The sequence below is a fragment of the Artemia franciscana genome, chromosome 10 (assembly GCF_032884065.1).
Source record: "Artemia franciscana chromosome 10, ASM3288406v1, whole genome shotgun sequence".
In the NCBI taxonomy this organism is placed as follows: domain Eukaryota; kingdom Metazoa; phylum Arthropoda; class Branchiopoda; order Anostraca; family Artemiidae; genus Artemia; species Artemia franciscana.
In genome coordinates, this window is record NC_088872.1 from 6470971 (window position 1) to 6486580 (window position 15610).

The 15610-nt window shown below is 37.5% G+C and overlaps 1 protein-coding gene across 1 annotated transcript in view; it reads right to left on the reverse strand.

Annotated features, from left to right (window-relative positions):
• Window positions 1-15150, reverse strand: part of LOC136031707 (gem-associated protein 5-like) — a 60623-nt gene extending 45473 nt beyond the window's left edge. The window contains exons 1-2 of the mRNA XM_065711407.1: window positions 14939-15150; window positions 1996-2111 (exon numbers count right to left, since the gene is read on the reverse strand). Of these exons, the coding sequence (XP_065567479.1) occupies window positions 1996-2111; window positions 14939-15107 (285 nt within the window). The 5' untranslated portion in view covers window positions 15108-15150. The remainder of the gene's footprint in view (window positions 1-1995; window positions 2112-14938) is intronic.
• Window positions 15151-15610: the final 460 nt, after the last annotated feature.

Consider the following 15610-nt stretch of genomic DNA (forward strand, 5'->3'; position numbering starts at 1 on the left):
TCTAAATTAGTACACAAGATGGAGTTTTCCTGTTTCAGCCCTGGCCTTTCCCTACTTGTAAGGGATTACAGATATGATCATGACAGCTTAAAAAAAAACTCGGGAAAAAAAGTTTCGCTTAGAGCTCAGCTTTCTTAGACTATAGCCTTGGCAAGACGATTCCCAGAAATTAAGCAAAATTTTAATTAAGATTAAGGATGCATTTTTCATAGAGTCTTTCAAACCTTACAGATAGTGGAAGGGCGGAGGCTAACACAATATCTGCTCAAGCTATCGAAATCCTAGTACAAAGAAGGGAGGAAAGGGCGGATAGGGGCACAGGAAAATACCTCCATGGGCCCTGTTTTCATTCTAAACCCATTGTACATAGTTTCATTCTCCAGTTTTAACAAAACGCTTCTGTAAAATTATGTAAACATCGAGATGGTAAAACTCTAATATAGGGACTGTTTGCTAACTTGGAAAGGTGTTGAACTAGGTGAACGGAGCTTCCAATTTAGAACCCATAATCACATCTCGATTTACGACCCAGTATGATAGTTTTCACCTTAACCCCGCCTCTTGGTGGAAAATTGAATATTGCTAAGTAGTCTTCTTCTTCTTATGTTTATGGGGTCTGTGGATCAGTATGATGTCCATTCACCTCTTAAACATTACAGGAAAAACTCCACTGATTATTGAAAGCTCCTGGCAATATTCCTAGAAAAAAATCTGCCAGTTGACAACAAGCAACGTGCTGCTAGTAATAATGGCGTCTTTTCAGGATTGATATCATCAACCTATAAATAATAGCTTCTAATTCATGTGACAGGGAGCAATTGATGAGACCATCAGAAGTTAAGGGGATCTTTAATTGATGGCAGTAATTATTCAGTCTCCTGGAATCATTATCTCCTGGAATGCAATCAGATAGCACATGTTGAGCGTTGACACCGTCTGACAGTTTTTTCTACATAGTGGGGTGTGGTGGATTCCCCATTTAAAAAGGTCAGCGTTAAGTAAAATTGTTCCACTTTTTAACTTATAGCAGATCATATTAAAATCCTTAGACTTGAAAGGAGTGTACCAAAATCGCTGCGAAGTAACATTTTTTCTAGCTCTAACAACATCTCTGTAATTCTTTGTTCTCAAATTTCTTGCCGGAGGGATCTCAGCAGCCTTATTTGCCAAATTATCTGCCATTTCATTATATTTGATTTTTTTATGACTAGGAATGTGAAGGAGTTCAAAAAAAAACTATGCTAAATTGAATACTTAATTTATATACCTTGACCACATCCAGCCTGTCAATATTGCAAAATATTATGATATCAATGCTTCACGAAGTGATATTCCCCTTTAATCTTTTCTTATATGAGAGTAACTGTCAACTTTCTGAGTGCAGGATACATGTATATTTCATATCGGAGCAATTATAGATTTACTTAGCAAAATATTATAATATCAAATACATATCTTAAATAATCTTGTAGAGCAACAGATTTGAAAATTCACTTTTAACAAAAGAAATTAAAAGTGTCTATTATTGGTGATTGAAAGTAATCCAGATGAGAAAGACCGTCTTTATGATATTATCTGGGGAAAAACATATTCGCAATGTAAAGTTGGTGAAAATTGTTCTTAGGTGTGTGACAACCGAAGAACGACTTGAGAAGAATTAACTGATTTTTTTTACATAGTCTGACAAGTGCTGAAGTGCAAAGATATAAACTTGGTTAACTTCCATCGAATTTCGACTTTTCGTGTACTATACAGCCTATGTAAAACACAGTTTATTTACATCAAGTTCTTTTTTTATAAAAATTGGGTAAAAGCCAGGCCCCAATTTAGGGAAAATTCTGATTTTTGCTCATTTTATAAAGAGAAACTAAGGTACACCTGCGACTCTAAGTATATTTGACGTTCAATAAAATGCTCGTTTAAGCAGATTTATGATGGTTTCTTCTGATTTTTACTAGTTTATGCTGATTTATACTAGCTTATGCTGATACTTACTCCGTGTGCCCTATGCTCAGAAACAACCACATTTTCCGCACTCTTCCATAGCTTCACCTTCCCGTCATCGCCAGCAGTAACAAGGTCACCCTTTTCAGAGCTAGTCCATAAGCAACCTAGAAACGTCATTTCATGTTAATTAAAAGGATAAAGAAACATGAAATAATGCTTTGTAAAAAAGAAAAAGAAATATTCTATAAGCTGCATGGAAAAATATTGCTGAGAAAAATACTTGCTAATTAGCCTACTATAGGGATGTATAGAGAATCCAATAGCCTGTTTAGGCAGATGTTATAATTACAAAATATAGGCCCATTCACCCATCCCTTACAAAGGCAGTACTGTGTGGGCGCTGAAAAGACATGAGTAAGACACTGGCTCATACTTTTAATCAAGTTTGGCCAAGATTTAACAAACTGTTCTGGTTGATATTAGCTGATACACATTTAAGCAGATCCTCCTCCCATAGGGTTTGAATCAGGTATCAAACCAAACAATTCAACTTCAATAGTCAGTCTTGCTCCCCATCAATACACAGTTAAGATCCAACAATCGCTTCTGGTACATGTCCTGACGACATGAGCTTAAAGATCCTCAAAAAGCTTATATTACTTAGGGGCTCCCAAAAAAAAGCAAAGACACTCAATCTTAGGTTTTACCGAGTATATTTGAGATTTGGTAACGTTCTCTATCTGATGTCTTGGTAGGAAGAACTGAGGGACCCCTCCTCCGAAAAATCGCGTTGATTCCTAGTCCGAGAAAAGCAAAGTTGGAACAGTGCACCTTATTTGCCCACAAATTTGGTGAGGATCTGATAAGCCCTTCTGGTAGGTTATCTAAAGACAATTATTTGGGACTGCACTCCCCCTCCCAGCGGTGGAACTGCGTCCAGAAACACAAAAGGCGCAATTAAAACACTACATCTCACTTCCCATTGAGTTTTGTGGACACCTGCCAAACCCTTTTGGTACATGCGAAAATAAATATATTCTGGAAAAAACCTTCTCCATTCACCTGCCAATAAGTCGGATTACAGCTGGGTTTATTTAGGTCTAATTCTAGACCCAAGCTTTAAGCGTATACACAATCTCAGAAGTTTTGGTTAAAGTTGATTTTTTTTTTTTTTAATCAGAATTTGGCATTTCAAGATAGATTTTCCCAAGACAATCTCCTAGAAATACATAAGAGATACAAGAGTTTTGAACTCAGGTCTCTGTATTGTTTGAACTCAGGTCTATGATCTTAATATTTAACATAATATATTAGGTTTATAAGGGGGTTCGTCTTCTCCACAATACCTTGCTCTTTACGCTAATGTATTTTTAGCAATTTCAACTATTTATTCTACGGCCTTTGTGATTCAGGGGTCATTCTTTAGATTTGGGATAAAATTCAGGCTTTAGTGTAAAGAGCGAGGTATTGATAAGGGGGCAAGCCCCCTCACATACGTAATAAAGATACACAAGTATAGAAGTTCGTTACGTAAGTTAATTCGTAAGGTACGTATGTTTATTACTAACCAAAACGTCAGTACAAAAAATAAAAAAATCTAGTTGCATTTTTAAACAGCCAAAAATTGGAGGGCAGCTAGACCCCCTCCCCCACCTCTTTTTTTATCAAAATCATCCCATCAAAACTATGAGAAAGCAATTTAGCAAAAAAAATTAATATGCAAATTTCTAGACAGGTTTGTTTTCTTAGTCCGTAATCTGTCACCCTTGTGTGAGGTAATGAAGTTTGAACCTATGCCCTCTAGCCTTGCTTGTTTTTCCTGAAAGGTGAGAATACTTTTTTGTGAATAACTTTATTGTTTATTGTGCTAGAGATTTCATTCCAAAAGTTTTAGAAAGAGGACGTTTTGTTTGTTCAGATGAGCTAGCATACACTCCTATAGCTGGAAAACCAGAGGATAGAAACGACCCCCAACGTCGTGGTTCCCCTGGGAACCATCCGTCGGTAGCGAGACCAGATGAGACGGTAAGCCGTATACAGTGTGAGATGCCTAGATACCATGAAAACAGTTGCTTTACACCATTGGAATCAAATTTTGAGAGCTCGACCATGTTCTGTGGCTTCAAGGAACCATCGCTCGGAAGAGCCATCTAGACAAGAACTGGTGGAGTTGCCGTCGTCAATAACAATGTAGGGGAGACCGGGGTTGACCCGGACGCGATTTTTTGAAACGGCATATCTTCTAAGCCATTGACTTTTCTCCAGTTCTGACTTCACCATAAAATGCGTATCCGTTAGGACTACCTTCGAGATTTTTTTCAGATTTTTCTACAAAAAGGAAAAAAAGATTTTTATTTTTTTTTTTCATTTTTTGAAATGTCCGAAACAACCCCTACCCACGGGGTTGGATCGGACGGCCCCAGTATTGGTTCGGACACCATGCTAAACCATTAGATTTCGACTTCTTTTTTTTTCAAATATGCATAAAAGTATAAAAAGTAAAAAACAGTACTTCAGCTATATAAAATGACAAAACAGCTTTAAAATGACACACCATTCACCGGAGTTGGTACGAGCTGAGATTTTACTCAAAGACCGCTTAGTATACCACTAAAATATATTCCTAATGCGAACTGCTGTACTTTCTTAGTAGAAATACTTATTTTCAAGCATTCATCCGTGTATTTTCTACCCTAAATACCAACATTTTAGAGACGGGGTTGGTTCGGACAGATAAAAAAAAATGTCCGAACCAACCCCCAATCGCCGTGTCCGGCCCAACCCCATGTGTCCTCGTGCGACGTCAAAGTGATTTGAAAAAAAAAGTCAAATAGATGGCGCGCTCAATAAACTGCTCTAGAATCTTTCTATGTGAGTTACTTTTCTCCTGAAAAAATGTCATTGCAAATCCAGCAGCCTGGTCCACTCTATTAAACTCCAAACAGAGACCCTTGAAAAAATTCTTACCTTAAAAAACACTTTTTACAAAATACAAACAAATGGCTGTGTGCATATAGATCCAAACTGGCTTGATAATAGGGCAGTAGATGGTGCACCTTTCGTGATTTTTTGAGAATTTTTACTAAACCGCTAGGTGTCCATACTTGACTGTCCAGATCAACCCCGTGTCCGGGTCAACCCCGGTCTCCCCTACTAGACTGTTACCAAATATATTTTTTACAGTGCAGAAATGGACCAGCCTTCTCCGAGTACATCAAAAACTGTGGAAGATGAGTATTCGGCTGTCCAGCGAAGACTTCGAACACGCCCCGTGTCATTAGCACAGGCTCTGAATTTTATTCTTTGCCCGGAAGACAACTCCGACCTCGAAGATCTGTCTGATGAAGATGAGGACCCATTTGATCCTAGTTTTCTCCTTCCTGATCCTGATGATAACCCGCAGGAAAAAGAGATTGAGGAAGAAATAGAAAGCGGTCGAATTGAAGCTGACGACCACAACAGTGAGGATGACCATGAGGACGTCGAGATCGCCAGACAAAATGCCACGAGCTCAGGCACTGCTGCTTCGAAACCAAGCAAACGACGGGACCTTGCTTGGAGAAAAGTGGATTTCGTCCAGCCAGATGCTGCGTGGAAGGATCATCTTGTCGTCGACCAAGAAATGAGTGGCAAGACACCCCTGGAATTTGTCAGGCTGTTTTTTGACCAAGGCATGGTCAACCATATACGTGACCAAACGAAAATTTACGCTCTTCAAAAAGATGCCAAAGAATTTGGAGTTTCATCTGCCGAGGTGGAATGCCTTCTAGGGATCCTTGCATTTACAGGAATAGTGAAAATGCCGTCATACCGCAGTTACTGGTCAAACGAAACACGCTACCCTGTAATAGCTGATGCCATGTCGCGTGATAGATTCGAGCAGATCAAAAAGTATCTTCATTTCAACGACAATCTTACCCAGAAACCACGAGGAGACCCTGGGCACGACAAGATCCACAAAGTTCGTCCTCTGATAGAGATGATCAGAGATAACTTTATGAAGATACCCCCAGAAGAACACCAGGCAGTAGACGAGCAAATTGTGCCGACAAAACGGAAAATTTAGTTGAAGCAGTACAATCCCAAGAAACCGCATAAGTGGGCTTATAAGTTCATCTCAAGGGCTGGGGAGAGTGGTTTCGTTTACGACTTTGAAATGTATACGGGTAAGGGGTCGGTTGATGTCAGTGACCTGGGAGTTGGGGCTGATTTTGTCCTGCGGCTTGCAAGAGGAATACCCAAGCACAAAAATTACAAGCTATTCTTTGACAATTGGTTCTCCTCGTTAGACTTGGCACAAACACTAAGTGATCAGGGCATACTTACACTGGCCACAGTGAGGGCAAACAGGTTGAAAGGCTGTGGTTTGGAATCCAACAGCAAATTGAAAGCCCGAGGAAGAGGCTCTTACGACTGGCGAGTGGAAACGCAGTCGAATGCCATTGTGGTGAAGTGGTATGACAATAAGCCAGTCCACTTGATTTCGACCTATGCCGCCCTAGACCCAGAAGATACGTGTAGGCGGTGGGATGGTAAACGAAAAGAGTATGCCGATGTCAAGCGACCATATTGTGTGAAGGAGTACAACCGCTTTATGGGTGGTGTAGATCTTGCCGACATGTTGCTGGAGCTTTACAGGATCGACTTCAAGTCACGGAGCAAATGGTACATGAGGATCTTCTTCTTCTTGTTTGACCTCTCCGTTGTGAATGGCTGGCTCTTATACCGCAGGTGTCTTGCTGCTGGGCAGAAACCAATGAACCTGCTACAGTTCAAGACAGATGTGGCACGTGCACTTCTATCCGGTGCATCTTTGGCAACACCAAAGAGAGGTAGACCTCTCAGTGACGCAGATACCAACTCTCAGAAAAAAAGAAATTATACTTGTCACCCCCCAGATTCGACAAGACTCGATGGACAGGGGCACTTCCCGGCTTGGATAGAGAGCAAACAGAGATGCAGAGTATGTGTACAAGCTCATTCCAAAGTGAAATGCGTAAAATGTGAAGTGTCCTTGTGTTTCACACCCAACAGGAATTGTTTTCTGACTTACCACACTATGTAGCCGATCAGAGTGTTTTTGTGCCATGATTGCCGGATGGTTCCTGTGGGAACCATTTTTTTTATTTCATCATCTTTATCAATACATTTTTTTTCTTGCCATTTCTGTCGTGGAATAGGTCATAACGAAGCCTGGAAACGGCCGAAATATTTTTCCCATTCTTTTTTCATAATTCAGGCATCAAAGGGTTAATTATTCATGTGCGTTAAGCCCAAATCAAAACATGTATTAATTCAAAAATGTTCAGAAATTAAATAAAAAAAACAAGTTTTTTAAGTGAAAGTTAGGAGTGACATTAAAACTTAAAACGAACAGAAATTACTCCGTATATGAAAGGGGTTGTCCCTCCGCAATGCCTCGCTCTTTACGCTAAAGTTTTTTTTATTGTTTTAAAAAATGCAGTTGTGACAGAGTCAAACTTTAGCGGAAAGAGCGAGGCGTTGCGGAGGGACAACCCCTTTCATATACGGAGTAATTTCTGTTCGTTTTAAGTTTTAATGTCGCTCCTTAATTGCAGTAATTTTTTTTTATTTAATTTTCTGTTAAAGCCCGGGCTTTCCAATGGTTTAAGCAACGGAAATTGGTTGCAATTGATTATAACGCTATATTGAACGCGAGAATGGCCTTCCTACTACTCAACAGGATGAATTTATTCACTGATGTGTCTAGTGTAGAAAATAATATTAATTTTACACAGGAAGATAGCGTCAACAAATATGTTATTATTTCCACTTGCCTGTTGTTTAGACTTGCATACTGTCCATTGTGTGTCAGTTGTATTTTAACCTTTATTGTTCTATAGGGTATTATGCAACTTATGATTCTGCAATTTATTATTTAAACACTTATGCTTACAAGATATTAAGATATTCCGTTTCTTAAATATTTCGTAACTCATTTGATTGTTAGTTTTAATTATTAATTTATCTATATGAATTGGAGCTTACACGTAATTTTGGGTGCTGTTTGTAAGGATGATGATTCCGTTTTGTTTCTGCTTCCTTAAAAAAACTTCACTACTGGTAGTTACAAGCAGTTATGTACACAGTGTGGGAGCATGGTTAATTAATGCCCGTCCTCCTTTTTTAAAATCCCATGATTCTTGTGATTTTTCTTATGATTGCTCGTTGTCTGTGTTCTTTTTTTTTTATTTGTGCTCTGTTTGAAGTTTTGGACCATTTCAAAGTCAATTTCTGCGCACGTTTCTTATTACAGGGTTGAACTTCTGCATGTATATATATTTGCGCTCATGTAAAGCTGTCTTCCTTAGACTGTCGCATTGTCTTAGTTTTTTTAAGACTTTGAGAAGGCATATCCTTGTAGTTGTAAAGTGTAGTTGTTTACAACTACAATCCCCGTAGTTGTAAAAAGAGCTGGGAGTAAACTGTGATTTATTGTTGTTTATGCGCTGGGAACTATTCTCTTAAGATAAAATACAGAAATGGCTTATCAACTTTATTATTGTTTATGAAATTCTGTGTAATTACCGATGGGCTTCAACTTCTCCTTGATCGACATTGCAAATGCATCAAAATAAAATGTTATGTCACTTTCATTGAACGTTTTTGCAAGCTATTGATGTGGTTTTTCTATAATAGAAAATTTAAATTTGCACTTCTGTGTTGATGGGATAAAAAAAAAAAAAAAAAAAAAAAAAAAAAAAAAAAAAAAAAAAAAATCTCTGATTCACATGATCAAAAAAAAAACCCCTTTTACAGAATTCTTGTCTCATTCGCATTTATTCATATCCATTAATGTGCTCAAACTCAATGTACTCAAAGCAAAGCAATACATTCTCCAAACAAGCAGCTATCTACTTTCTGGGAATGTCCCAGAAAACTACTCATTACATATAAAAACTGGATATAAATTTACAAGAAAAGAAAATACAAGAAAATCCAGTAGAAGAAGAAGAATTATTTTGTGTGACTAAGAATGTTTTCACTATTCTTTTTTTGCTGCTGGGGTGCAGTATTTGACTTGACTACAATGAAGTCAGGTATAATTCACGACTTGTTACTGGCACCTCTCATATTCCTTTCAAAACATTTGGACAAAATGGAGACAAAACTTTATTTGAACATTTGATGAAGTCAACTAATTGTCATTTGTTTGTTGTTCAGTTAAAAATCCAAGCAATCAAAATAAACCCCTGCAAATTTTAATCAGAGCACCACTTTTTGAGCTAAAAAAAGAATCATTGTCTGACCGATTATGTAGAGGTTGATCCAAGCAAGGAGTCCTCCTAGCCTTATTTTAAATACATTTAAAAATTAAAAAAAAATACGCTTCTTCATTGAAGGATAACTGATAATTACTTGTAAATGGTGTAAGAATGATTAGAACATTGGAAAGGGCATTTTTTAACTTGCACTCTTTTTTAACAATTTGCACTTTTTTTTGTATTGATCTGTACTCTTTTTAGAGGTCGGAAATTGGCAACACTGTACTGTAGAAGTTTTAAGCTCCTATCTGCAAAAATGTGGAATTTTAAATTTTTTGCCCAAAGAAAGATCACAGATGTTTTTTTTCCCAGGGGTAATCATATCAACCCAGTGATCCTAGAATACTACGAGAGGGCTCATTCGAACGGAAATTAAAAGTTCTAGTGCCCTTTTTAAGTGAAAGAAAAATTGGAGGGAAATAGGCCCCCTCCCCCGCTAATTTTTTTTTACCAAAGTCACCCAATAAAATTTTGAGACAGCCATTTTGCTCAACATAGTCGAAAATCTAATAACTATGTCTTTGAGGATATTTTTTAGCAATATTTTTGACTTGCACTCATTTTCGGCCTTAGTTTGCACTCTTTTTAGAGATTGGCCATTGGCAACTCTGTACTGTAGAGGTTTCAAGCTCCTATCTACAAAAAACGTTGAATTTTGAATTTTTTGCCAGAAGAAAGATCACAGTTGCTTTTTTTCCCAGGGGTAATCGTGTCGACCCAGTGGTCTTAGAATATCGCGAGAGGGCTCAATCAAACGAAAACATAAAGTTCTAGTGCCCTTATTAAGTGACAAAAAATGGAGGGCAATTAGGCCCCCTCCCACGCCAATTTTTACCAAATTCACCCAATCAAAATTTTCAAATAGCCATTTTGCTCAGCATAGTCGAAAAATCTAATAACTATGTCTTTCAGGGTGACTTAATCCCCCACAGTCCAGGTGGGAAGGGCTGTAAGTTGTGAACTTTGCCCATTGTTTACATATAGCATTGATTAGTAGGAAGTATGCAGACGTTTTCCGGTGGATTTTTTTCTGGTGGGGGGTTGGGGGAGAAGGTTACATGGGAAAATCTTTCCATGGAGAAATTTATCATGGGGGAAGGGAAATTTCCATGAAGAGGGCACTGGATGTCCCAGTATTATTCAAAAAACGATCAAAAATTAATTTTTAAAAAAGTTTTTAAAACAATTAACATTAAAACTTAAAACAAACAGAAAATATTAAGTAAGGGGGGTTACCTCTCCTCAGTAGCTTGCTCTTTTTTAACTTTTAAAAGAGGTTATTATTCTAATTAAACAGCCTTTGTGATTCAGGAGTTGTTCTTAAACAACTGGAATAAAAATCAAACTTAGGACATAGGGTTATAGCTAGTTTAAAAAAGTAAAATAAATATACAAATTTCGTTTTAATTATTCATGTATGGTGAGCAATCTTCAAAATCTGCATTAATTCAAAAACGTTCAGAAACTAAATAAAAACAACAAGTTTTTTAATTGAAAGTAAGAAATGACAACTTAAAACAAAGACAAATTATTCCCTATATGAAAGGGGATGCCTCCTCCTCAACGGCCCGCTCTTTACGCTAATGTTTGATTCTTTCTCACAACTCTACTTTTTAAAACAATAGAGAAGTTTAGCGTAAAGAGCGGGGCGTTGAGGAGGGGACAGTCCCTCTCAAATACGGAATAATTTCTGTTCGTTTTAAGTCTTAATGTCGCTCCTTGTTTTCAGTAAAAAAAAACTTGTTTTTTTTATCTTATTTAAATAAGGAATAAGTAGCCTAGAGATGAAGAGAAGATAATACCCAATAGAGAACTTGACCAAGTGAATGGCTTAACTTTGCTAGGTAGCAAAACAAGTAAGGGTCGTGAAAATAATGAAGGTGAGTGATGTAATTATGTTGGCTTAGCTTCCCAGTCCAGCCTCCACTCAGCCCTCTCCCAGTCCCTGTTGAGTCCAGCCTTGAAGGGGTGGGGAGTCTCAGCTTGGATGGTAGACTTGGATAGGCTATTCCAGAGGGGGACCACCCAAATGGAAAAGAAGCCACGTTGTTCCCTTCTCCGACATCCAGGCAGGTGAAGCTTCAGGCTGTGACCTCTTGAATTGTTAGCCAGGGAGGGGGTGAAGATCTGCTTCAGGTGACTGGTTTTGAAAATTTTGCATGGCATGATCACATATCCTCTATATGTCTTTAAGGATGACACCACCACCCCCCCCCCACACAGTCCTCAGGGCATGGGTTTTAAGTTATGCACTAGGGACATAAAAGGTGCATATAGAAAGGGTGGTCATACAAACTTCAGAGGGGGTCATTGGATGGGTCATCAGAAGTTATAATGTCCTTTTTAAGATTCAAGGGGACTGGAGGGTGGATACCCTCCCTCACACCTTGGGTTTTCCAAAAATGTATTTGATAGAAACTTTGAGATGGCCATTTGTTGTCCTAGAAACTCCAAAAACAGCTCAATTCGATTCGAAATTGAAAAGGCCAGTGCCTTTTTTAATAGTCAAAAGTGATTGGAGGGCAACAAACCCCCTCCCATGCCCACCATTTCCCCACATCCAATCAAAATTTTGAAATAGCCATTTTTTCCAATGTAGTTAAAAGGTCCAGAAATTATGTCTTTGAGGATGACACCTCCCCCACAGTTTTCAGGGCAAGGGTTCAAGTTATGTCTTGGGGGCATATAAGGTATAAATATAGAAAGGGTGATTGTATAAACTTTGAGGGGGAGGGGCTCATTGGAATAGTAATCAGAAATTCTAGTGCCCTTTTTAAGATTCAGAGTGACCAGAGGGTTCTACCCCCCATCCCTCACACACCTCATATTTTCTTGAAATGCATCTGATAGAAATTTTGAGATGGCCATTTGTTATCATAGGAACTTTGAAAAGGGCTCATTTGATTGGAAATTGAAAAGAACTAGTACCCTTCTTATCAGTCAAAAGTGATTGGAGGGCAACAAGCCCCCCCCCCCATACCAATCATTTCCTGAAACACATCTAATCAAAAAGTTGAGATAGCCATTATATGTCAATACAACTGACAATTTACAGTCATTTGTTTGTTGCTGTTTTTTTTTTTTTTTAGTAAAGTACAAATTGTGTTCTGGTCTTGAATAGGCATAAGGGTTATCAGCCCTACTTGTGTTATTTTTGCTGGTTTGGGTTTGACTTGGATATTAATTGTAATTTCTGTTTGTTTCAAGCTTGATTTCTTTATTGATAGTGATTTGTGGTAGTTTTACACTTGAGAGATTATTTGACCATAATTTTGCTCATTCTCAGCTTAATGGAGCTCTTTAACTTTTCTTTGAAAAAATAAGTCTTGTTGAAAATGATTCTTAAATTAATGTTCAAAAATGGGGAAAATACCACCAAAAAGTGAAGCAATTTTAGTGAAAATCACACCATCAGATTCAGCATATAAGAGAATCCATGTGTTTTTGATTTGGTACCAACAGTAGGGAATAATGCAGGGAGAGTATTAGCCCCCAAAAACTTGTAGGCTAAAATGGCATCCCCTCTATTTCTCCTGTAAACAAGTGTAGGCTTTGATAGCTTTAATAGCATTCAGCCTTGATAGTCTTACAGGGTAGGAAAACTCCTGCATGCCAGATATCATTTTAGTGGCATGTCTCTGCAAATCTTCAAGAACCTTAATATCTTTTTAAAATCAAAAATATTTTTGAACTCAAACCATAGTCCTAGAGGATTGAGAGAGGGTTCATTCAAATGGAAATTCTAGTGGCCTTTTGAGTGAAAATAAATACTGAAGGGGAAATAGCCCCCTTCCTAAACCCTTTTTCCCAAAAGACATCTAATCAAAATTTTGAGATGGGCACTTGGTTCAGCATATTTGAAAGCTCTGTTAGCTATGCCTTTGGGGGTCACATGACCCCTGCAGCCCCTAGGAAAAGGGATGTAAGTGATGCAATGTGCCCATGGTTTAAATGTAAGCTAGCATTTGTTATTGGGAAATATATGCAAATTTTCTTGCCCCACTATGGACCTTCTCCAACTTTATTATTCTTTTATTTGGCCAAGACTGGAGTTTGCTTTTCTAGTGTGGTATTTTGATCTTTCTTCATAGCATATTTATAAGATTGAAAATGTTCAAAAACAAGCACTTTGAATCATAAATGGTGAAGGGAAGGTTCTATATCATTATCTACTAGGTAAATTCAAGCTCATCACACTGGCTGAAGAGAGGGAGGCTCTTATGCCTTTGTTTTGGTACTAAGACCCTGTCTGTACCCAAAAATGTTCCATCATCCCCAAACCCTACCTTCCTGCCCACAACAGACCATTCTGTATAAAATGACTCCCATCCCCACTAAATATGACAGAAATTGGGAGAGTTTTGTTGAGTTGTATACCATAATATCCAGAAAAACTAGCCATTAATTTTATTATTTTCTTTTTAAATAAAGTTTGACTCATCCTTTTGGTCTATTTTGTAATTGTTATTTTATAAAAGCAAGAGCTTGCACAATAGACTTTCTGCTTAAATGAAGTACAAGAAAAGTATTTTCAGCTTCACAACTTTGCTCAATCCCAATTTATGAAGTTTCAAAGATCTGCAAATTCATTTCCTAAATGTAGAAAAAAGCCATTGGTATAGCTTAAATTCTACTCAAATAACAGGAATTGCATTCCCAGAAATGTATCCAGAAAAAAAAGAAACTAAAAATTACAATATAGTTACATTTTGTCAAAATTCCAGTAGGCTAAGTCCCAATGGTGTGTTCACCATAGATGGTATGTTTATTCATAGGTCAGAAATATGGATTCCTCCATATTTACCATAGGCTACACAAGTTTTGCAAATAGAACAAATTAGGGTAAAATTCCAGTTAATTGACTTCTTGCTATCTTAGAAAGGGTTTAGGTTAGGAAAATGAAACTTTCAGGGATGGGTCTACAAGCTAAAGTATGTCCTGGGGAGGTATTTTAAAGTACCCATCTCTACTCCTTCTCCCTCTAGAGGGCCCTGAAATCTGCCTACATGACAGGTCTATACCTGTTGCAATTTTGACAAAACAACATTTTACATTAAATTTCAGTTACTATTTGCTTTTTATCTGCCTTTAGTTCTGAAAATGCAATTCCTGTTATTTGAGTAGAATTTTGAGCCATATCAATGTTTTTTTTCAAAATTTAGGGAATGTACTTGCAAATCTTTAATACCTTATAAAATGGAATTGAGCAAAGTAATGAAGCTGAAAACAATTTTGTTGTACTTCAATTAAGCCAAAGATCTATTTTGCAAGGTTCCACTTTTATATCACATATATTTTTAAAGGTCATCAAAGGTCAGGGCCCTTTAGAGGGAGAAGGAGTGGATTTAGTTGCTTCAAAATACCTTCCTGGGACATACTTTAGTCTGTAGATTCATCCCTGAAAGGTTCATATCCTAGTCTAAACCCTTTCTAAGATAGCAAGAAGTCAATTAACTAGAATCTTACCCAAGTTAGTTTAGAATTTTGACTGAATATTAGCCTAGCTAGGGTCTGAGCTCATTCCTAAGAAATTCTATTGCAGAAGGCCTAGCAAAGCAAAGGCTAGGCTCAGCACACAAATTAGCCTAATTGCATTTAAAGAAAGTTTTTACACTCTTCTTTTACTAGTCATGACAAAATTTACTCAACTATGTTTTTGTGCTTTAATCATTTATATACAGTAATGGCTAACCTATATAACTTACAGACTACTTTGGGCTCATGGCATTTTGGAAGGATATGAATATCAGGCCATTCTTGTAACTTTGGGGTAATAATGACTACACGAGCATTAGAGGCATAGGCAAGTCTTCCTTGTTTATCAACACAAAAACCGCCAGGGGCAAACCAATTGGGACACGGTGGCAATTCCATTTAAATGTCAAATTTAAAATGTGCTTTTATTTTGAATTTTATATCAAGCAACTTTTTTACAGATGTCAGAAAATACGGAATTACGTCATCTATAATTCTACTCAGCTGAGTTTCTCTAAAGACTTTTTCATAAGGTAGAGTCGAACTGCTTCCCTTGTTGCTCAAGCCAGGGAAGTGTAAGTGTCCAGTGCAAGGGTTTCAGCCATGGTAATTCTAATAATGTGCTTCTTGTTTTAATCTGACACTAGTTTTAGGCCGTTCTTCAAAATCCCTTAAATTGGTTTTGAATAACATTTTAGAAGTAAGGCTCATCGTGACAATAGCTATTCTTTTTTCGTATGTAAGAAAACAACAATTGTTGATATGTCAATAGATTCCACCTCCACCAAGTAAAAATTAGACTCGATGTCAATGTCTTCAAATGATATATTCTATATCTAATTGTCGCTATGACAGTATTAAACATTTCATGTTAAAGAACTGTATGTAAAGAACGACTCCAT